This window comes from Perca fluviatilis, chromosome 15 (genome assembly GCF_010015445.1).
Source record: "Perca fluviatilis chromosome 15, GENO_Pfluv_1.0, whole genome shotgun sequence".
NCBI lineage: Eukaryota > Metazoa > Chordata > Actinopteri > Perciformes > Percidae > Perca > Perca fluviatilis.
Genome location: NC_053126.1, coordinates 33,932,762 through 33,958,167, shown reverse-complemented (window position 1 = coordinate 33,958,167; position 25,406 = coordinate 33,932,762). Strand labels below are relative to the sequence as shown.

Below are 25,406 nucleotides of genomic sequence, written 5' to 3'. Positions count from 1 at the left end.
CCGCGGTAATTTCCTTGCGGTTTTCTTTATCAGGCTGCCTCTTTGCGTTTGTCTCTCTGCGACCGTCTCTCCGTTGCCGTTTCTTTGCACTTGTCCATCTACGGCCGTCTCTTTGCGGCCGTCTCTTTGCGGCCACGGTCACTTCTTTGCTGTTGTCTTTATCAGGCTGCCTCTCTCTGCAACCGTCTCTCTGTTGTCGTCTTTTTGTATTTGTCTCTCTATGGCTGTCTCTTTGCCGTCCCTCGGCGGTTGTTTTCCGTGTCTTTGAAGTCACTTGATGACCGTCCAACAGATGTTGCAGTTTGAGATCAACGGAAGCTGAACAGGATGAGGGAAATACTCCAGGCTGATAAACACACGGCAGTTTCCAGGAGCTTATAGTTTAGCATAAGAACACAAAGTGTTGCGTAAGCAGCAGAGGTTTGTTGGTGGAGCTGATGCCTAAAATAAATGTTTTGTTCTAATCCCTGTGAATCATATTGTGTATGGATCATCTTATATAACTCACTGGAACAACACCAGGTTGTGTGTGTGTTGAACATGTATGCATGTCTGTAAGACGGATGTGTTTCCTCTGCCTCTAAGAGGATTTTGTGTGTTGACACGTCAAGTGCTGTTGGGATTCATGTGACAGATGCTGCTCCACTAAATTGAATTTCCATCTTCTGAACGCATGCTGAGATATTTCTCTGTTCTCTGGCATGCTTTTCATTTATTCTATTCTATTATTCTCTGTTGCTGACTGAAGTCATGTTTCTTTTCATGAGGTGTGATAATTGTCTCTCTCTCCCCTGTTATCTTCTCAGCTGCGTTGGGAACGCTGGAGTTTCAACTTCGATATGAGCAGAGCTCCAGCGAGCTGCACTGCACGGTGCTCCGGGCCAAGGTAAGGCCGCTCTCCAAACCACCGGGGGCAACTCGGCAGGTTTCAGGCTTTCCACTCAGCCTGAAGCATTTTTATATTTAGCTGTGAAAAGTAATGTCTGCAATTGGTATGCATTCCACGTATTTCTTACTGTCAGTTTTGTTTTGTTTTGAAGCGCCATAACCAACTGTCTAACCCAGAGATCTTTAATCAGAAACCAGTCCAGTTTTATTTGAACCTACTGGCTTCAAAACTATTAAATCCACTGCTACACCGAAACAGCACCTGCAGAAGTGTCGTAATTCAAAGCAAATTGTCGCCCCAGAGACCGATTTAAGTGTCAGAAAGAATAAATGAGGACTGTAAAGAGACAACAGGCTGCACCACCGTAAATCTGCAGGGCTGTCGGAGCCGAGGGGCGATTCCCCAGACACCAGTTCTACCTGTCTCTAAGCTCACTGAGTGTGAAGGTATCAGTCATCCCAAACTCTTCTTTTCTCACCGGCCGACATTTAACAGCTGCTGTGAGACAGAATGAGACAGAACAGCAGAATGTTCACAAGGCAGACTAAGGCCGTCCTCTAGAAGACACTGAACAGACTCTGAACAGACTACAGTCTGACACCATCTTACATCTAACGTTAAAGACGTCATATGTAAAGACGATGAGATCTTGCAGGGTCACACATTGCAAGACTACAACTAGATTCGTTTTGAAAACTGTTACCAAGCTAGCTAGCTACCGCTAGCATTAGCTGGTAACTTAATGTTTAGTTTAGTGTTCTGCCGTGCATGCAGATGAATGTCTTCAGTGTCCAGAGGTCTGCATTTATGCGTCTGTTTTGTTTTTCCATGCGGCATGAAAATGTCCATATACTTTGTTTTCAGTGGTAAATCCATAAACTATAAGACAGCATTTCAAACAATGGTGTAGCGCCAATGCGTCCCAGGGTCCCAACGTCACTACCGATACAGCGACGACCAGAGATGGGAGTAAGTCACACATGGGCAAGTCGCAAGCAAGTCTCAAGTCTTAACCTTCAAGTCTCAAGCAAGTCCAAGTCATTTTTTGTGACAATCAAGCAAGTCAAGTCAAGTCATAGCTTTGGTCAAGCAAGTCACAAGTCAAGTCATACAAAAGTTTCCATTTTTAAAAGAGCTAAAGACAGTGATTATGAACTGCTGGAGTTTTATTTGCATTTTTTACTCAAAAGACATTGCGTCCACATACATTGAAGAGTTTAAATTAACACAGATAAACAAAATCACAGCCTAAAACTGATATTAGGCCAACAATAAATCAAAATTGTTCAATATGCCTCAAACATGACATTAAATCATGAAATTCCTTCAAACAATTAAAGTATAATGGTTCCTAAGTCAAATAATATTCTTCAAACATGGCTCACTTTTATGACAGAAACACATCCTTTAACCTTTCCTTCTCTTAAAAAACAAAACATATTCTTTAGGAGTAGCTGAATCCCACCACCTTTGCTTATCACATGGAATGGAAAGTATATGGTGATATTTGACAGTGTATTTGTGAGTGAATGTGTGCGTGTTTGAGAAAGAGAGAGTGAAAAGTTATTAATATTGGTGAGTGAATGTGCGTGTGTTTGAGTGCAGAGTGCGTTGTATGTATGCCTAGCTTTAATTATTCACATACTTACGTCTGCATGTGTGTGTTTATGAGAGAGAGAGAGAGAGAGAGAGAGAGAGAGAGAGAGAATAGTTTGTGTTGTGTATGTGTGCCTAGTTTTATTCGCTCAACAAAGAGGGGAGAGTGTGCTTATTCATGGCCAAAAACTGAAGGGACTTCTGTCCATCACAAACGTCCAAATAGTGGTTCAGCTGAATATGGGGACTGGAACCCGAATCTCTCCCGATTTTAAGTGTCTGATGAAATTCGACATCGGAAATAAGTACTGCAGACCTTGTAAACTGCCATATGTTTTCTCTTTGCCTGGTCAGATGTGTAATCCTTATAGCCAAACTTTATTATTTTCTGTGCAGAGGGATAGGCGCCGATTTATGTTTTCCTCTGTGGGTGCTCACACGCGCACACCCTTTACAAAAAAAGTGTTTGCATTTCAGAACCTTACGGACAGCGGCCGACACAAACACACACGCCATAGTAAAGCCAGGACAGCGCCACTTCTCACAAATACAGATAGGATTGGAGATGAAAAGTTTAAAGGTGCAATATGTAATATTGTGTGTAATACTGGCAGCTAGCGGTTAAAATAGTTACTGCACTACCAATTCAAAATACTGGAGAGTCGTTTCCCCCGCCCCCTCCTGCCCAGACTCGAAGTTCACGGGGGTTGCCAGGCTGAGACCGCAGCATTCACAACAACGTTGCTAGACACTTTTCTCACATAGCCAGACATTACTCCACAGCACAGCGGAGTAGCTAACGGTAGATGCTGGCTATATTGACAGTCATAAAAGCCCGTGCTCATTCGGGGCTCTGTAACCAACTGACAGACACACTTTTTCGGCTTAAAATTACAGTATGAACCGCTAAAAACACAACAACCTCACCGTCCTCTCCACACGCCAGTCAGGCACACTTCCTCGGCTTAGAATTACAATACGAAACGCTAAAAATACCACTAGCTACCTTGCCGACGGAACACCCTTCATTGGCTTAGAATTACGGCAACAATCGCTAAACACACTGCAAACTCACAGTCCTCTCTTTCTGATTTACAGCCCCCCTCTCGTGGCTTAAAATAACTCACCGTTGTCGGCTCCAGCCGCTGACGAGGCTACATGCTGTAAACAGCCATGGGCTTGCCTGGTTCTCCGGTAACGTTAACAGGTAGCAGGGTTAGCATGGCGGCGTTAGCCAGGACCAGTCGGGATCACTTTACTGGCTATGTCTCAATTGTTTTTGCGAGTAACCAACTCGGGTACTCTAGCTATATAATTCAATGTGAGAACACAAATGTTGAAATGACAAAAAATGCCCGTCCCTAGTAGCTGTGATAAATTAGCCTGAAGCTAATGCTTACCGGTTCAGGAGGAAATAAGCCAACTCTGCGTCCTTTTGGGCTCTAAGCTGTCTCCATCTTTCAAATACATCTCCATTATTTACCAGGGGGTTGTTATGTCTCTGGTCACGCAACTGTTAGAAACATGCTGTTTTCTCTTTTTTAGGTCGGGTAGAATCTATCTCCGTTGATCCTGTTTGTTTGTTTGCTGCTTTCATGGCTGTACTACCGTTACAGCTGTAGCGCGCTGGGTTTACGTGTTTACAGGTATATCTGGCAACCCGGCCTGGCTGTCAAACTGGGCCGTTGATAACAACACACAGATCAAAACACAAACATAAATTCCGTCACGGAATGTAAATTTCAAAAAGAAAAAATACTGAAATTAGCATTGTTGTCAGAAAAGATAGTATTTCAGTTTAACATGTTTCCTTAATATCTGATGAGGCATTGGTGTCATTTTTGGATTTATTACAGTACAAATATTACATATTGGACCTTTAACTGGCACGTAACCGCGATCAGCTTCGTGGGAAATTAAGAATCAATGCCACTGACATAACCAATCACACTACGACAGACGCTCCACAACTGCAGTGTTTAATTTTAGATTAACGTAAAAATGAACTGGCAGTCTGGCACTCGTGGGCGGTCAGTATTTTCCGTGGGTGCTTCCGGAGCTAGAGCACCCACGCGCCCATGAGAGGGATCCATGACGTTAAGTTAGCGCCGCGTCATCATATCAACGATTCCTGCGCATGCAATAGCACTAAAATCGTAAAATTAACTCCTCCTCAATATCAGAAGGGAAAAATATATTTATTAAACAGAAAATCAAGTCATTTCAAGTCATTTGACTCAAGTCTAAGTCAAGTCTCAAGTCTTGAATATCAAGTCAAAGTCAAGTCGAGTCTTTTATGAATGTTAATCAAGCAAGTCTCAAGTCCTAAAATTTGCGACTCGAGTCTAACTCGAGTCCCCCATGTCTGGCGACGACGCTCAAAAACCCTTTGCCCTTCGGGGCCAAACACATGCACACAACAGTTTGGATCTTACCTTTATAACTTTGCCCTATGTGTGGATCTTACCTTTATAACTTTGCCCTATGTGTGGATCTTACCTTTATAACTTTGCCCTATGTGTGGATCTTACCTTTATAACTTTGCCCTAGGTAATAGCACAGCGACACCCAATGTACATACAAGAAACAACATATTTTGGTGGTCATAAATAAATAAAGACCACCTTTTTAACCAAGCAGTGCAATGAATGACAGCATTTTATTATTCACTGTATCCCCCAGAGTTAGATAAGTCCATACATACCCTTCAAAATAGTAACAAAATGACGCCAACATTTTCCTATTTACATGTTGTGATTTGTATAGTCACAGAGTGTACAAATAACAAGGTCACATGAGACACAGCCATCTTCTAACCGTATACATACTGGGAACTATAGTCTCAGAAGGCGAAGCACTGCTACTTTGGCGGAGTGATTAGCGCAACACCTGAAAAGAACCGTTGTTACTCTCTGCTCCTCACCACAGGGCTTCTCAGGTGCTGCGAGCAAATCACTCCGCCCAAGTAGCAGAAGTAGCAGTGCTTGGCCTTCTGAGACTATAGTTCCCAGTATGTATACGGTTAGAAGATGGCTGTGTCTCATGTGACCTTGTTATTAGTACACGCTGTGACTATACAAATCACAACATGGTAATAGGAACAAGTTGGTGTTATTTTGTCTTATATTTGTGTTATTGGGAGCAGTAGGCTAGATGGAGCCGGTTACCTCCAGGATCTGGGCTAAGCTAGGCTAGTTGGAGCCGGTTACCTCCAAGATCTGTGCTAAGCGAGGCTAGCGGTGGGGGCGTCAGACAAAGTTACGACACGCACGGAGATGAAAAGGGTATGTATGGACTTATCTAACTCTGGGGGATACAGGGAATAAGACAAAGTCCCAATAAGTTGGCGTGTTCCTTTAACAGCTGTTTTAACTAATCCTTTCTGTGCACGTTTACACACCTTTTAATTTATATATTCCCATTTAATGCATTAAGGATTACAGCATTTTAATCCCCATTACAAAGACGTTGTTTGCTGACAGCAGTGCAGGACTGCTTCCTCCCCCTGCCACAGATTTACTGCATCACATGATTTAAACCTGTTGTTATGCTCCATCCTCGGCCACATTCACACGGGTACAGGGCTTTTTGTTCTCTGAAATTTACTGACCAAAAGACAGGCTCGATAAAGTTGAAGTTGCACTGAAATACGATCAGGATTTGTAAAATAATTTGGCACTGCAGCTTTATAATTCTCCGCTCGGCGGATTCATAGGATGAGAGCAGATTAGGTGGGAATCACCAGGCGATTATAGTCCCCTTTGAGTGATGCGTTTAATATATAAAACACTATATTTCTCTATATTAATGCTTTATACACACAGCAGAGACACAAAGTCATCCACCGGTCACAAGAGACTGTCCTCCCCATTTAAATGCTCCTATAGGTAGTTTGTTCCAGAATCACTCTGACCTATATTTAGGTTTCTAGTGGCGGTGCCCTCTAGTGGCCGTAGTAATTCTGACGGGAGCAAAGCAGGAAGTAAGGTGGGGAAGCATAAGAACACCAAATGTCCTGGTAAGGAGGTAGGTTGGGAGGGGGGGTGGGTTAAATAAATACAGGACTTTCACGCAGGAGACCAGGGTTCATGTCCCATTAGAAAAGAAAAGGAAACAGAGAGTTTTTTTTTTACTTTAGGGAACAAACGGAGCTACGTCACGTTCTGGGTCACGTGGTAACCTTCAGGAAGTGAAGTCACATCTGATTTGAACCCAAACCTCCATCTTTTTATCAACTTAACTCAGTAGTTTTGGTGTCTAAACCTAACCAAACTGGGGCCGTTTCACAACGTTAACCACCTGTTTAAAAACACAACCGCTACATTCTCTGGTTCACAGAAATTTCAGAAAAAGCAACAATGAAAAAATACAACATAAAAGCATTTAAAAAAATAAAAATAAAAAAAAAATATATATATATATATTTCAGATTTTATATTTATGTACGAATCATCCTTGCTCAAAGCCCAAATCTCCTATTTGAGGTATTCTCCAAAAATAATGATTTCTAGTTTTTGAGTGTTTTGAGTGTAGTGTTGATTTGAAAAAGCAACACATGAATAAAGATGATATTACTCATTTATCTTCTTTCTCCGTGGAGTTTCTCCCAGCATGCACTGGGAACACCTCGGACAGATGGTGATTATAGGAGACTTCATTATTTCCTCCAGATTTCAGTATCTATGAGGAGAGATGAGGCTGCCTCACACAGGAGAGAAAATATCACACAATGTTATTCACTTCTCCTGCCAAACTTCCCTCTGTTTCCCTGAGAATTGAAAACCTGCAGCCAGGAAAAAGCAACAATGAAAAAAGAAAAAGCGGAAAAAAATGTTTACAAAAAGTTAAAAAATATGCAAAAAACGACAAAAACGTCTAATTTGAACCCAAACCTCCATCTTTTTATCAACTTAACTCAGTAGTTTTGGCGTCTAAATCTAACCAAACTGGGACCGTTTCACAACGTTAACCACGTGATGAAAACTGCCACCATTACCTTCTCTGGTTTAGATATGAGGACGGAGAACTCTCCTGTGGGTGGGGTGGGAGGAACAAACAACCGATATCCTCGGAGGGTTTGGAGGACTGGCTGATTAATCTACATAACAGGATAACTGATAAATGTTTTACAACCGTCCCTGAGTAAATGTTTTAATCACTAACTCTGTTAGATCTTAGTTTGCAGTGTTGCTGGAGCTCTGGAGTCTCCAGACTGTGATAATGAAAAGAACAACACGAAAAATCTGCGCTGCTGCACAGATCTAATCAGACTCAGTTTCTGCTGTCACCGCCTCCTGCAGGGATTCCTCTCTTTGAGGAGATAAACGTTAATTATCTCCCTCCTGTTATCCACACAGAGAGGCAGGTTCACACACGAACGGGTGCATTAGCAGCGCTGGGCAAGTTACTTTTAAAGTGTATATATTACACATGATTACCACTATTTTTTGTGTGGAATTTATGGTCAATAAACCTCATCTAGCCTATATGAAATCATATCTAATTTTTGAGTTATAAAAAGCAGAAAGTATCTTCTCCCTACAAGGATCTTCATGTCAATGTGCTGCTGATGGTAATAAATACGAGGAATACATACCAATTAAAGAGCTTTACTTTTCAGAGATATATGTAAGAATGCTTCATGAGAACAAGAGGAACTAAGCAACATCCTGCTGTGGGTGGGGGGGCGGTCAGCAGCTAAACATGTTTTAGCACCTAAAAACATCTGTATCAGTTAAAAGCTGGGGTAGGCAGTTTATTTTTTTGCGTCACTGGGCTAAAATTCCATAAACTTTCTGCATTTTGTAATTCAAGTGTTCTGAACAAAAACTAGACATCTGCACCTCCTCTATGCTCTGTTTTCAGGCTTTAGATAATCTAGCCTGTGATGGGAGACTTTGGCCAATCACAGGTCATTTCAGAGAGAGAGAGAGAGAGAAAAAAAAAAAAAAAAAAAAAAAAAAAAAAAAAAAAAAAAAAAAAAAAAAAGCGTAAAAAAAAAAAAAAAAAAAATCCTATTGGCTGTTCATGCATACAGAGACTGGAGAGGGAGAGCTGCAGAAAGAGGTCACACTCTGCTTCCAATTCTCGCATTTAAATGCAGTTTAAGTGGACGCTCTATGTGGAATATTTTCGCTCTACCTCGCTGTCAGACAACCCCTTCAACGGGGAACCGAGTATTTAACGGAGTAGTATTGATACTTTTACTTAAGCAAAAGATCTGAGTACTGCTCCCACTTCTGGATTTAAACATGATATAGTAGTTATGTATGTGAGATTTAAATTATACAAGTCACGTCTGTAAGGTCAGAGTGTCTACCTGCTCTCTGCGGACTCATTCAAATAATCTATCAGTCTCGCTGCAAATGTCAAAGCTGTTGAAATAAATTTGGTAGTAATTTCTCACGATGATTCGAGTCCCACTGAGAAGGTCAAATCAAGTGTTTGATCCTTTGGTGTGAAAATCACCCATCCTGCAGTCTGCTTCAGTCTTTACACTCATACTTTACTTTCAGATGTCTATGAGAGACATTTCCCTTCTACGATGGATAATCGTAGAAGGGAAATTGAATAACAGCCGGCGACATAAATTAACATGAATTGTTTACGACTTACTTTCATCTTTTTTTTTTTTTTACCCCTATTGGAAGCCACTTAGTCTCGCATTGCCACCACAGATGCATTCTGGGATAGGAGATAAAAACTCAAACTGGGTTTTTTGCATTTCTTTAAACCAATCACAATGGTCTTGGGTTAGGGTTAGGTTTGGGTTAAAACGCAGCGCCCAAAATGGGTGCTACGAGGGGCACGGACACAAGGGGACCACTGGTGTGAATAAAACACTTTAAAAAACTCCTTAAAAAAACGGATTCGGTTAAAAAATAAAAAAGAGGGGGCTGTTTAAAAGTCGGCCAGATATTAAAAGGTTAAAAGAACCACTGGAAAGGAAGGACAGCGGGAATTTAAAACTTTAAATAAAAGGTCACCTCCACTTGGGTTAGGGTTAGGGCAGCAATGGTGGCTCTGCAAAAAGTCTCAGGAAGGAACTTGTTTTGGTGGAATACACATACAATATTAAATTAATTTAACTGTTGACACAATACAGTAACGTGAGCTATTTAAATTAGCTGATACAGGGTTAAACCTCATTGGCTCTTACCAGTGTATCTCCGTGTGTACTTCATCCACAGCAATCCCACCAATCAGTCCCAAAACGTCCCAGTTAGAGAGGAAACGCCCTAAACATATTCCTTGTAAATCTTTACAATCGTTCCCCCAAAGAACCGAGCAGGCCTGCCTTGTTGCACCATCCAAATATTCTTCAGCGTGTAGCTCGCTAGCTCAAAGTTTGTTGTTATTTCCCGAAGCAAACGGGAACGGTAACACACAGAGAGAGGAAGAGGAGAGACATCGGATGTCAGGCAGTTATCCCGGAAATCTACTTCTGTTGTTCCAGACTAGTTGAAAGTGGCTCTTCTACTTGAGGGAGTGAGAGTCTTTAGATGTCTCCGCTCTTATCACCAGTGGCGGTTCTAGACCATTTCCAATGGAGCGGCCAGGCTGGGGCCACATGCAATATTAGGGGGACCAAATATATTAGGCACAAAGTCAAAGTCAAGTTTATTTCATCCATAAAAATGGAAATTACAGTGCTCACACCCGCCTAATACAATACAATAAATACAATACAATACAATACAACATTTATAAAAATGTACGTTTAAAGTGCTTGTTGTGCTGTCTGATAGCCTGAGGTATAAAAGAGAGAGCATACAGCTTAGTTCGTGTCACGGGAGGCCTTAGCCTACCACTACGTTCTATAACCCTACCAGGCAGATTATCATGAAGAGGGTGACCCGGTTCCCTTGTTATTTTCTGTGTCATTTTTGCCAGACGGTCTTCATATACTTGATCCACTGTATTTAACTCTCCTACCATTTTTCCAGCCCTTTTAGTCACTCTATCAATCCTGGCCTTCTCGGTTATCCCAGCATTCCCCCCCAACCCACCACACAGTAGCTCCAAACACTACATATAACTGACATAAAAAACATTCTCACCACATCTGTATTCACCTTAAAGGACTGCAACTTCCTCATACAGTATACCCGTGGACTTAATTTTTTCATCAGTAAGTCAACATGATCTGTCCATGTTAGCCTATCATTAAAAGCAATGCCCAAATACTTGTATGTGTTCACTCTTTCTATTTCTGATCCTTTAATTTCCACTGCCTCAGTTGTCGTCTTATTTCTCCTGTAATCAATTACTGATTCTTTAGTTTTCTTAACATTGAGTTCTGAAATGAGTATCACAAAAATCAACAAAAGCTTTTATCTCGTTTTGATAGTGACTAAAGTCATCATTTTCAATTAGCCCAATGAGCGCTGTGTCGTCAGCAAATTTAACAACTTGACAGCTTGCCTGCTGTGGACGGTAGTCTGCAGTGTAAATGGTAAAAAGAAAGGGTGATAAAACAGTTCCCTGAGGTGAACCTGTGTTTGTCATGATCTTGTCTGACTTAACTCTTGAGTTTAGCTTAACAAATTTAGAATAAAAGAAATAAATACACCTGGAACCTTCATCATTAAAAGCTTATTTACAATGATGTGTGGTTGTATCGTATTGAATGCTGAGCTAAAATCATAATACAGAATTCTCACACACCGTCCCCCTGCATCCAGGTGAGCATAGACACTGTCCAATTTACAGACAATAGCATCCTCTGCCCCTCTCCCTTTCTGATAAGCAAATTGGCAGGGGTCAAGATAATGTTCTACATGAGGCTTCAGACTATTTAACACAATTCTCTCACATACCTTCATAGCTATGGAGGTTAGCCCCACTGGTCTTAGATCATTCATACACTGAACAGTTTTCTTTTTAGGTACTGGTATAATGCAAGATTGTTTCCATAAATCCGGTAACACTTTATGAGAGAAACAATAATTAAAAATACTTGAAAAAATGCTTGCTAATTGAAAAGCACAGCCTTTTAATACTTTTGGAGATAGTCCATCTGGACCTGCTGCTTTGGTAGCTTTCAGCCTCATAAACATACCATATAACTCCTGATTGTTTGTTTGCAGGCTATAGTTATCATCCTCTGTGCTGCCAATCATATCCTTGAGTCTTTGTCTTTCATCAGAAAAGTCTATTTTATCAAATCTATTATAGAAATGATTTAGATTATTAGCATATTCCCTTGTGCCATTTAACTGGGATCTATTTACCTTCCCTTTCCCTGCATATCCGCTCATTAACCGCATTCCTTCCCAGACTTTCTTCATATCATTTTCTTTAAAATAAATAAATAATTTCTATTTCGCATTTATACCGATATTTCTCTTTTGTTTATTTCCCTTTTAAGTTCTTTATGGATCTTTTTCAGTGTATTCTTGTCTCCCCTAGCAAAGGATTTCCTTTTGTCATTAACTAACCTTTTAATTTCAGCATTCATCCATGGTTTACAATTTGCATATACCTTAACCCTTTTCTCCTGTACAACCATATCATTGCAAAATTGTATATACCACCAGACAGATTCAGTAAATTCATTTATATCCTTGGCACTATTTTCAAAAATTGCCCAGTCTGTATTTTCAAACGAATCTTTCAGTCTCTCCATCGCATCTTTTGTCATCTTTTTCACCGTGATCAGTTCCTTTTTGTGCCTCTTTACAAGTGGGATATATTTGGGACACAGCAGAATCAAATTATGGTCTGCCTTGCCCAAACTTGGCAAACTTCTGGACATATACGCATCCTTAACCTTAGTATAACAATGGTCGAGGACCGTTTCCCCCCTTGTGTTACACTTGACATGTTGATAGTAGTGAGACCCACTTGTCTTAACGCAGCAATGGTTAAAATCCCCAGTTATCACAACAAATGCGTCTGGCGACGCAGACTCGATCCTGTACACTGCCGCTTGTATCTCCTCGGCCGCCTCCTTAGACACATTTCTATGTGACACATAAACTGCCATCACAACCACATGTGAAAATTCACGAGGGATATAATATGGGCGAACACTAACAGTCATTATCTCAGAGTTTGGGGTACAAGTATGTGTCTTAATGGACATATTATTTGGGTGACAATATTCCTCATTTACATACACCATAACTCCGCTGCCTCCTTTCTTCCCCGAATCCGCCGTTCTGTCCCCTCGAAGAGCTTTAAATCCATCCACCGCCACTAGTTCATCAGTGTGATTTCTGTTGAGCCAAGTTTCGGTAAAGACCATCAAACTTATTGATCTATTGGGCATTGGCTCTCAGTTCGTCCATTTTGTTCCTAATCGACTGCACATTTCCCATGATCATAGATGGAATATAGAGCCGACATCGCCGTGATTTAAGTCTCTTTAAAACTCCGCCAGATTTACCTCTCTTCCGTCTTATTATCTCTTTCGGAAATTCTTGAAAATCCGTCACGGTAGCCAGTGCCCCACTCCGCCATTGTTCCAGGCCAGCTCCAATCCCTTTCAATTCAGCAAACGAGTAACAAACTCTCACGGCATAACGCCCTCGATTGTCCAAAGACTGCAGGAGGTATGTGCAAAACAGCAACAACCAGCACTTCTTGACGTCCATCGCAGATAAAAAAAGTCTAAAAATATAAAATAAATCTAAAATAGCCGGGGGTAGCGTGGTCTGCCACAGGAGCAGCGACCGGAAGCTGCATGAATTATGTTGCATACAACCAACCCTCCATAGGTTTGGTTCTACAATGAATGACGATACACGTATAACAATAAACACAAGAATATTCATTCAGGCTACATTAACATTGCTATGTTTTGGTTTAAAAAGGAATGTTTTCTGCTACGTTTTCCCCTCTCATTCCATATATATATATATATATATATATATATATATATATATATATATATAACGTGTTCTGTTTTTTTTTTCTCCCATCCAGGAATTGTGTGTGGACTAGCCAGACCTTCCCCGCATCAATGTGGAGGAGGGTCTGGCAAACCGAGACTACCTGAATATTAAAAACACCTGTTTGTATTAACGATGCCTCGCAGGTGCAAATATCTCATTAAGACTCGACAATGAGCCAGAGTGAACAGGACCCTGAACAAGGTGGAATACATCTTTTGTGAGTGAGCTGTGGTTGTTTGTCTGCAGGGTCTGAAGTCGATGGACTTCAACGGACTGTCGGACCCGTACGTCAAACTGCACCTGCTGCCCGGAGCCTGCAAGGTGAGACTTAGCCAAACACGGGGTTATCAAGACAGAGTTCAAGGATAATGATAGATCTGCTGATGCTAGACTTTCTTTCTAGACTAGATTTAAAGGGACAGTTAAACCAAAAACAAAAAATAAATATATTCATCTTACCTGTAGTGCTATCTCTTAGTCTGAGACTGTCACTTTGTGTTGTTGTTGTAAACTTTGAGTTTAGAGCACATGCGTCAAACTCACAAATGTTGATCCGGCCCATAAATCAATTTAGGTTCACAATACATTTTGGCCCGTCTAGTTGTGCCAGACACCAAAAAGACAGGAAACTGTTTCCATACTGCAATTATGCGACACTCAAAGCAGAATTTGGCAGACTTGAAAACTGTGAAACTCATAAATTCCCCCAGAAACAGAGAGTTTTCATATTCATGCTGTGAGGCAGGTTGCTGTGAGTCAGCTGATTTTAAAAATGTAATCTTTGTTTTGCTTGATTTTCTAAACTCTACGATTTTTATTCAGACTTTTTTGGGGCATTATGTCGACCAAACTGTAAGAGAAAAGACTATTCGAGACATTCAATAATACAGTCAAAGATATTTTACTTTTTCTGTTAAATTAAAGCATGTTAATGAACTGAACGTATTAACATACATCATTATCATTAATCATTCCTGTGGCTAAGTGTAAGAACCCCAAGGTCTTAAATGACTTTCAACCTGTAGCTCTCACCTCATTGGTGATGAAGACCTTTGAGAAGTTGGTTAAGCACACTGTAAATTTTGACAAGTTGACTTTACTTACAAAATGTACACAAACTCATTGCCAAAAAAAATAAGTTCATTGAACTTATTAATGGTAAATTAGTGCAGCTTAATTGTTCTGTAAGCAATACTTAATAAACATAAATTGAAACAAAGTGAACACAGCTTGTTTATTCTGGGTAAGTAACACTTAATGAACTTACACTTTTTAAGTGAATACAACTTGTTTATTTTAAGTAAAAAATACTTAATTAGCTCATGGTTTTTAAGTGAGCACTACTTAGTACTACTGACTTGTTTTCTGGTTCAGTTTACAGACTGAAAATTACTATACAAGTAGCATATACATCTATGTAAAAAATCGATCTAAAAGAATTAAATGAGAGCAGGAGTTACTGAAGCGGGTGGAGGAACAGTTTGAACTTACTTTAGCTGTTGATTTGAATGAGAACGTAACAGGGAGGAGAGTAAAGATGGAAAGCTCCTAAAGCTTAGTTCCATATAAATGCACGGATAATTCGCTGTTTTGTCGCAAGTGAAAAACAATATTGACCTGATAGTTGAAAAAGGAGCCTCATGTAAGAAACAATTTCCTGCGCGTTGATTTATTCCTGTCCATGTTCGTTACGACAGATGTACCTGTGTACTGTCCAACTGGATTCTGTCAGTGGTTTTGGGTGAAGGAGTGTCTCCAGTGATGTGTGTCCTGTGTTGTGTTTACAATGTTTTTGTAAACACAACACAGTCTGGTGGTGCTTTTTCTGTGCATGTGTTTTTAGACATCCTGCTGCACACTTAATTTCCTTTTCTAAGGATAAATAAAGTGGAGCTTGAACTTGAACTTGTCTGGCCCCTGGGTGTGATTGAGACCCCGGCTTGAAGGGTTAGAAATGAAAGATATTTACCTTCTCCTTCGCTGCAGATTAAAGATGTTTGCCGTGGACTGACAGGATTCAGGTGATTTCGGATGAGGTCATTTTATAAAATCCATGAAATGAAATCCTCCTCACTCCCAGCTGACGTGCGAAGCATGACAACTAACTGGTGCATCGATTTAAGAGCAGGACTCATTCAGCTGCCGTTCTGGCTCTGAATCCTTCGACAAGTGAAATCTTATCTTAAACCCAAAAGACGGACTAGAATTAACTTGAAATATTTGATTGATTAATTTGATTCAATGTGAGCGACCAGACTAGATATTGATATCAACTGAATGAAAAACCTTGATCAGGCTACATTAAATTGAATCTTAAACTGATTTTGAATCAGATTTTGTTTTATGTTTTAAATGTTAAATATAATCAAAAAGGGAGAGAGAATTAGCAAAACTGGGTGCAGTGTGGCGCTTCAGAGTGACTGAAATCAATATCTGTGTGTGTGTGTGTGTGTCTCTCTCTCTCTCCCCTCTGTGTGTGTGTGTGTGTGTGTGTGTCTCTCTCCCCTCTCTCTCTCTTTCTCTCTGTTTGTGTGTGTGTGTGTGTGTGTCCGTCCTTCAGGCCAATAAGCTGAAGACAAAGACGATCCGTAACTCCCCTGAATCCAGTGTGGAATGAAACGCTCACGTACATCGGTATTGAACGGAAGAGGACATGCACAGGAAGACGCTCAGGTGTGTGTGTGTGTGTGTGTGTGTGTGTGTGTGTGTGTGTGTGTGTGTGTGTGCGCGCGCACGCACCTGCGTGCGACACATTCACATTCTCATGAACATGCTGCTGACAGTAATACATGTGGAATACATAACAATTGCAGAGCTTTACATTCACAGCTATATGTACGAATGCCTCATGAGAATAGCCGTGTGTGTGTGTGTGTGTGTGTGTGTGTGTGTGTGTGTGTGTGTCATTCACATTCTCATGAACATGCTGCTGACAGTAATAAATATGTGGAATACATAACAATTGCAGAGCTTTACATTCACAGCTATATGTACAAATGCCTCAAGAGAATAGCCGTGTGTGTGTGTGTGTGTGTGTGTGTGTGTGTGTGTGTGTGTGTGTGTGTGTGTGTGTGTGTGTGTGTGTGCACGCGACACATTCACATTCTCATGAACATGCTGCTGACAGTAATACATATGTGGAATACATAACAATTGCAGAGCTTTACATTCACAGCTATATGTACGAATGCTCAGTGATGGACTGGGAACAAAAACCGGCCCTGGCATTTCCACCCACCAGCAGCCCACCGGTTGGGGGGGGGGTCGCAGATAGAACTTTTGACCCACGGAAAGAACACGCACTTTTGATAGCCCCAGTGATGGTGAACGTAAACTCCAATGCTATAAACAACTGCACCAAAACAGACTATATAAAAAAAATGAAAAAATCATCAGAGCCAGCTGCTCCATAATAATATAATATTCTGAAGTAGCCAAACTTACTGTAGCTACACTCCCTCCTGCAGCATTGGTCTCCATCTCTGTTGCTTCTGGGAATCCACATTCAGACCCACAGCACGCTTGTTGTTCTGTGTTGGTTAGTTCCATAGATTCGTTATCCATGTCTATCTCTTCATCCTCCTCTTGCTCGTTTTGTTCTTCCTCATATTCCTCACTGTCCAGTCTTTCTCCCTGGTGTGCTGGCTCAGATGTGTCGCTAACATGCTAGCAGTATTAGCGCTAATGCTAGCTGAAGCTGCACTTGATTTTAAAAACAAATCTGTCAGTTTGTAGCATTTTTCAACGTCAGCCAACAGTGCTCTCTTATATTTCTCTCTCTTTTTCTCCGCCCCCCTCCCCCCTTGTGTCGCTTGATGCCTCGATTCATTTGCTTCCAACTTTCAATTTTCAACTTCCAACAACCACGCTGACGCAGACCATAGACAGTAGAAAAGACGCAGACGGTCTACTCGATTCTGTCGTGAAATTCCCAGAAGGCATTGCTTCATTTTAACTTTTGCAAACAAATATTCAAATAAAAGAAATGCAGCTAGATTTGTTTTATTTCACACCATGCACGTTTACTTTTTTGAACATCTGATCTGAATAAGTAATTTTGCTACAAAACAATACAGACTAATAATGTAAAAGTTTGTGACTATAGAGGGTAACCATGACTGTGATATAGAAAGACTCCTATGTGGTATAAATACTGATCAGATTACATCATTATTAGATGAAGGATTTGGTTAAGTTTGGTTATCCTTTGGCCATCATGCTTTATTATTGATGCTAGAAAGGGGGCCAAGAGAAATTATACGGGCCGCTGTTTACAAATACAATTAAGCTCTCTGATTGGCCGGCCAGCCCAAACGGCCCATGAGGGCCCGCGGCCCCTCTCGCATCTGCCCAAATGCCAGATTACCAGTCCGTCACTGCGAATGCTTCATGAGAATAGCCGTGTGTGTGTGTGTGTGTGTGTGTGTGTGTGTGTGTGTGTGTGTGTGTGTGGTGTGTGTGTGTGCGTGCGTGTGTGCATGTGTGCTTCCGTGCGTGCGCGTGTGTGTGCGTGCATGTGTGCTTCCGTGCGTGCGCGTGTGTGTGCGCATGTGTGTTTCCGTGCGTGTGTGTGTGTGTATGTGTGTGCATCGGATCTCATTTTCGACTGATTAGCTTCGGAGCCATTTATCAAGCGACGTCTTGACATTCAGATATGAAGCTCAGGTGACGCCCTTTGATTAATTTAGCTGTCGGAGCAGAAAGCTGCTGCTGTCTGAAACTCACGAGGTGATCTGATCCTTTCACTGATTCTGATCTTGTTCTCTTTCATGTAAAAACACACACACACACACATACACACACACACACACACACACACCTATCAGCTGGGATTCAAGTGCAACATAATCAGCCGTGTGCCATATGGAGAAATGTGCCTGTTTTTTCAATTAAGTCTGGCGTGAAGAGCTCGACACACGTTGACATGTTTCCACCCTTTAATCAATTAATGCTTCTATAATTGACAGCACACAGGAGGCGGCGGGGGGGACATCTGTAATCAAAAGAAGTACAAAATCACAAATTTACTCTGCATCAAATGAGCCCCAATTTGAGTCGGAAGACACACAAACCTACTCTGCAAAGATCTCAACAGCTCATCCCATATCGAGTAAAAATGACATTCGTTTCCCATCCTTTTTCCCAACGTTTCGGTAGCTTTTTCTCATTACCTTTAACTTTTCTATATCCTGCCTATGAACCGCGGGCCGGCCTTGCTGTGTGACACACACTTCAAGAAAATGAATGTGAGTCTGACGTGCTTACGCTACCTCAAGCATCCTGTCTGAGTGGAGAAAAGATGTCCCTAAACAAGGCCTGTGCAATAAAAGAACATCACACTTCCAGGCAGCAATTATATTTCCTCTGAAACGTTTGTCACCGCGAGATGTTGTTATATTCTGGAGAGACGCTTCACTGCTCCCTCAGACAACATCCAGGTTCCTCTGAGGATTCTTCACACACACACACACACACACACACACACACACACACACACACACACACACACACAAAGGCCTTGTTTAAGGATATCTTTTCTCAGACAGAATACTTGAGACGTAGACATAAGCATGCCAGACTCAAATTATTATTTTTTTTAAGTGTGTCACACAGCAGAGCTGGCGTGTGTGTGTGTGTGTGAGATATATATATATATATATATATATATATATATATATATATATATATATAATTTTGGTACTTCTTTCACAATTTTTGGAAGTTCTTTTCTCCAATGATTTTTGTCGCTTTTGTTTCCTCCCTCCGCTCCTTATTTCCTTATGTTTCCTCACATTGTTCCTTGTCTCCTCTCCTTATTTCATCTCACCTCTCCATCTCTCGTATCCTGTCCTCTTCTGTTGTCTCTCTCATTTCCGTTGTTTCCTTTTCTTCTCTTTTCTTGTGTCATCTCACCTCTCCATCTCTCGTATCCTGTCCTCTCCTGTTCTCTCTCTCTCATTTCCGTTGTTTCCTTTTCTTCTCTTTTCTTGTGTCATCTCCTGTTTTCTCTCCTCTTTCTTTTGCTCCCTGTCATCTCCTGTTTCTCCTGTTTCTCTTGTTTCCTGACACTCCTCTTTCCTGTTTTCTCCCTCACTTCTTTGTTACCTTTTCTTTCCTGTTTCCTTGTTTGCACTCTCCCTTCCTTGTCCCCTCTCCCCTCCAGGTTGACCGTGTGTGACGAGGATAAGTTGACTCATAACGAGTTGATCGGGGAGTCCCGGGTTCCTCTGAAACGGGTCAAACCCAACCAGACCAAACATTTCCACACCTGCCTGGAGCACCCGCCCCCGGTAACACACACAGACACACACACACAGTCACGTACGCGCACACGCACGCACACAGACACACACACAGACACGTACGCACCGCACGCACACACACACACACACCCACACACAGACACACACTGTATTAGTATTTCTACTGCAGTAAAGGATCTGAATACTACAGATGTCCCATCTGTGCTTTCAGCTGCCCTCTCCGACCGCCATGGGGGAAGCCCTGCGAGGAATCTCCTGCTACCTACGAGAGGTAAGACTCCAGCCGTCATTCAGAGTCCTCTCCAATCTGTAGTCCACTTCATCTGGTCCGGACCAAAGGCAAAAACATCTCCATCGTAGCGTTGTTCTGTCCCTGGGCTTGGGTTTGCTCTGTCCGAATCAGTCGATGAGTTGGTGAAACAAATAGGTGCAAGATGATAACAAAGAGACCCTACAGTAATACAAACGTTCAAAAACCACAACAAAATATATGATAAGATGAATTGAGATAAGATGAATTGAACACAGACTTTGTCATCCTTCAATCCAATCGGGATAACGGTGAAAGGAATAGCCAAAAAACGGGCCGCTTTTGATTGAATTTACCCCTTTGCTCTTCCGTCTACATCGCAGGATGCATACAGACGTATATTCTGAGAAAATACAGTCTGTGAAATTGCCCTGGAAGACTTGAAGGTGCCACAGCCCGTCACAGCTCGGCCCAGCACCCTTTACAAACCTGCCTGCAGGATTTAAAGCTCCTTGATGTGTCCCACGGCTGCCTGGCTGGCTGGCTGCCTGGCTTTATGTCCCATTTCCAGAGCTGGGAGGATAATTGAGGAGGGATTAGGAGGATACTCACTGACCTCAGGGTTCAAATGACAGAAAAACAAGTCTACAAACGACACAAAATTACTAGAATTTCCCTCGGGATGAATAACGAATCTATCTATCTATCTATCTATCTATCTATCTATCTATCTATCTATCTATCTATCTATCTATCAAATAGACATGCAAAACACCCACAAAGACAGGTGGAACCTCTAAAAATAGCTGCAAGATAACAACAAAGAACGAAAATGATGTCAAAAAGTGTCCAAAACGTCGGAAAAGCGATCAAAGTAGAAAAAAAAGACAAGCGTCAAAAAGCGACAAAAAGTGGGGAAAAAATGAAAATCTTTGAATTTGACAAATTTGACTAAAAAGATGCAAAACTAGACATGAAATGGTTACAAAATGTACAAATAACGACTACTGAAGACCAAAGAGACGCTGAATGACTTTACACAAAAACGATCAATAAACTAAAATATGCCGAATATAAGCGACTCAAAACCACAAGAAAGTACAATAGAACGAAAAATAGAGGCAATTCAACTACAAGGGGGATGCAAGACGACCACAAAGAGACGCTAAATAGTGAGGATGGTTTAGGAGGGATTAGGTAGATACTTGGTGCCCTCAGGGTTCAAATGCCAAAAAATGAAAAAAATCCCAGAAATTGACCACAAAGAAACATAAAACTTCAAAATATATTACATTGTATTTAATTCCTGTGTGAGTTGTATACTTTGTCTTTTATTGAATCTTCTGTGCAGCACTCTGGTTTAACCCTTGGGTTGTCTTCCCATCGACGTTTCATTTAAAATTCAAACTTATTTTTAACATTTTGGTTGAGTTTTCGACACATGTTTTTGTCACTTTTTCCGATGTTTTTGTCACCTTTCCCAATGTTTTTGTCAATTTTTTTCTGCGTTTTCTTTTTAATGTTTTTGTTGTTTTTTCCCACAGTTTTGTCACCTTTTTCAACGTTCTTTTATGAATTTATTTTCAAATGCTATGAAATTGACTAAAACAACCAAATTCAATGAAAAAGGTAAACTGATCATTTATTTGACTTATGAAGAGCGTTGCAGGGAACCATCCACGTTCATTTTTTTTTACAATTTGGTTGAAAGAAACCAACATTTCTAGCCTGGTTGACACCAGACCCTTCTCAGTTGTAACTCAGAGTGGGTCTGGGGAAGCTTCATTCACAGCCCATTTCCAAAGGGGCGTCACCAACGGACGCCGCTCAAATGCCTCTGGGCGCCATTGGATAGTCCTTCAACCAATCAGAGCAACGATCCGGGTGACGTAGCAGCGATCATGCTTCATGCGCTATCATCATTGTGTAAAGCCCGCCTCAGTGGTTGTGATTGAGAGAAACTGGAAATGGGCTTGAATGGGCTCTTGGCCAGACGGACTTGCAGAGCAAATCTCAAATTTGCCAGAAGTTCGTCAGGGTTTTCCCAGGCTACCACATTTCTGATATAGAAACTTTTTTTTTAAAAATGGGTCAAATTTGACCCGAGGATAACAGGAGGGTTAAAGCAAAGAGTAGAGAAGTAACAAGAGGCGAAACTCAATAGAACATTGTGTTGCGTTTCAGTCCAAGATGGCAGAGCTGCACTCTTTAGAACGTTCCATTACAAGCTGCAGCTCGGTCATGGGTGCGTTTGTTGCAATGGAACATTCCATTGAGTGCAGCTCCGCCATCTTGGACTGAACGCAACACAACAGTCTACTGAGTTTCGCCTCTTGTTACTTCAATACTCTTTGGTTAAAGTGCTCCCTAAGTAAAGTTTGAGTATTTGATTGACAGATGCAAAATGACCACAGAGAGAGCCACAATTGTGAGGAACACTGTGTGATGGTTCAGAGGGATACTCAAATAAATAACAGAAAAAAGAAGTGTGAATGCAGCCTCGCTGAATTACAGCCGTGAGTGTTGCAAAGCTGTCTGCGTGGCAGGTAAATAGAGTTAATAAATAAAATATTCATCCGGCTGCTGCAGACTGGGTTATACGCACTTTAATTTCTGGCTGGAGGCTGTTTTGATTTAGATCAAAGAGGTTTAATTATTAATTATGAATATATCATTTTTCCTCAAGGTCCTGATTAGTTTTTGTGTTCATTACTTTTCATCATCTTCAACCTTTTTAGGGGAAATACGCTTCTTCTCTTTCTTTCTAAGAGATGTTCAGATGGAGATGGAGCTGGAGTCGGGACGGTTAGCTTAGCTTAGCTTAGCTTAGCATACAGACTGGAAGCAGGGGGAGACAGCTAGCCTGGCTCGGTCACAGTTAAAAAAATACACTGACAAGTAATTTAACTTGGGACTTGATTTAGTTATTAACTTGGTAGATATATTTTAAAATATGTGATGGATGATAGTGTTCGAATGTGATGGGGAATGTAATTCCAAATTTTGGTGTAAGTCTAAAAAAAGGATTTCTGACCATAGTTGTTTTTGTATGGGGAAACTGGAATGAGTGCCTGTGAGACTGACCTAGTGAGGCGTACTGGTCTCATACTGTGTGTCTGGAGAAGAGCAGTAAGTGCTGGTGAAGAGCTATTTTGAATCTGAAAATAAAATGCAATAGCGTGGCTGTTTATGTAGTTCTGGTAAGTCAGAGCATTTGTGAGTGTGAGCGCAATGCAATGATGAGACCACTTTGGAAGATTTGGAAGATTTCAAGAGAGACAGAATGAAAGACAGAAAAAGAGGACAGTGAGAGGATTTCACAAAATGTTAAGAGGTGATTTATCTTGTGTTCTCCGAGAGAAATGTTTAGTTTATCTGGATCAAAGTGACCGAATGGTTCGGTCCTCCGTTCAGACTGAAAACAGCAGCCGAGTGATCTTATTATCTGAGTTATTAAGCGCCTGTAACTGGGATCTTCTCCAGTAAATTAAACCGCCGTCAGATGAAACTACTTCTCATTTTCCCCCGATGACTCGCGGCCCTTTTTAAAGACCTCTGAGAGTCTGAACTGCAGGATACAACATCTCGAGTCCCCGGGAGTCGTTTGGATTCATATCTCTGCTAATAAAGGGGCATACTTTCATTTATTCCAGGCACAAGTTCACTCGTTTCAGAGCACTTATTTCTTATAAAAACATGAGATCAGGATTCTTTTTACTTGTTAGAGGCGGACGGATCTTTTCCCTCCATTTTCAGAGCCCAGAAGTTATGTATTGCTGTCGAGATGTAAAGACCATCACACAATATATATAAAAGAAGGTGCAGTTTGACAATAGTTACCAACGTGCCTTTTAATCTGAGACGTGAAGTGTGACTTGCTTTGGTACTTGTTTGTCTTGATTTAGCTTTCGACTTGGGACTCAACTCGATGTCTTGCTGGTTGTCTTATTCCTCACGCGATTTGATTTTGACATGGGAGCATGCCGGTGTTCCCACAGCCCTAAGTTCCCAAAGCTCAATGTTCCCACAGCTCAGTGGGCCTCATTCACCAATATCTTCCTAAGATTTCTCTTAAATATGTTCTTAAGAAGGTTTCTAATAAAAGTCTACGTCGGATTCATGACGTGTTCTTAAACAGCAGAATTGTTCGCACCTGTGTTCTTAGGATTGATGAATCCCACGTCTTTGTAACTGAAAGGGCGTGCTAGTTGTTCCTAATTAGCATAAGAAAACGCCCCAAAAATTCCCATATAAGGACACAACACTTCCTGCGCACCTCCTGGGAGACTGCGTTAGAGATGGTCGGAGCCGCGGTGGAGGAAGTACTGAATCTCAGTACTTAAATAAAAGTACAAATAACCAAAGACATATTTACTTTAGTAAAAGTAGAAGATTTCCACTACCACAAACAAGGCCTGGCTGTTATAAGCAGTTCCTATCCTAACCAGCATAAAACGGAAATGTGTTTTTAGAATTGGAATGCGGTTGGTTTTATTCATGGATGTATTTTATTTTCTTTAACCATGCAAGTAAGCAAATAAAGTGTGTCAAGCAGCGCAAATGGGGAGATATGAAGAGGTCCAGCCAAATAAATAAGATATGAACGCGTCTTACGCAGCTTGGCGGAGAAGTAAACGACGCTGTAGAGACGCAACTATGATTTAAAAACGGGAATAATAAAAAACAAACATTTTCATTTTCACTTTTACCGGAGGCTGTATTACCGAGGGTCAGCGGCGCTGTGCCCGGGCTCTGGAGCACCGGAGCCGGCTTGGATCGGCGGTGCCCCCTATATATATATATAGATATATATATATATATAGATCTATGGCAACCAAACTTCACTGGTGAGACAAACGTCTGACGGTCAGAAAGACGTTTTGGCAGGGGGAAAACTGATCAGAAAATGTAACGGAACATTGTAGAAATGTAGTGGAGTATAAAGTATAGATAATTGCTGCAAAATGTAACAAAGTAAAAGTAAAAAGTTGACTATGCACTATTGAGTCTACTTAAGTAAAGTACAGATACGTGACAAATGTATTTAAGTACAGTTACGAAGAATTTGTACTTTGTTACATTCTACCACTGCATTTTGGCCCTATAAATAGCGATCAATCACCAAATAACGCAGGATTTAATCAGTTTAATTGCTGATGTAAATTGCAGTGTTAGTGTTTTTTTTGAATAATATCATTTTATTTTCAACAAATGATCAGAAATACATTACAGTACAATACTATCATTGTAAACGACTGTAGAATTAAATTAAATGCAGTAAGCAATCATTTGGAGCAAATTGTCATCACTCAAATGCTCAAAGTGCTTTTCAGTGTTCGTAGATTTTGTTCTTAGCTAAGAACAAATCCATGTCAAGAAAACATTAGTGAATGCCAGAATCTTCGTAAAATGTGTGTAAGAAGGGTTTAAGAACACATTTCTTCGTAAAAACGGTTGGTGAATGAGGCCCAATGTTCCCACAGCTCAATGTTCCCACATTTCTAGGATTT

At 41.0% G+C, this 25,406-nt stretch overlaps 1 protein-coding gene across 1 annotated transcript in view; it reads left to right on the top strand.

Moving 5' to 3' along the window:
- doc2a (double C2-like domains, alpha) overlaps positions 1-25,406 on the top strand; it is a 50,402-nt gene that overhangs the window by 7,350 nt on the left and 17,646 nt on the right. Inside the window, 7 exon segments of the mRNA XM_039825411.1 lie at positions 807-886; positions 13,630-13,704; positions 15,944-15,979; positions 15,981-16,022; positions 16,025-16,056; positions 19,547-19,673; positions 19,858-19,917. Coding sequence (XP_039681345.1) covers positions 807-886; positions 13,630-13,704; positions 15,944-15,979; positions 15,981-16,022; positions 16,025-16,056; positions 19,547-19,673; positions 19,858-19,917 — 452 coding nt within the window.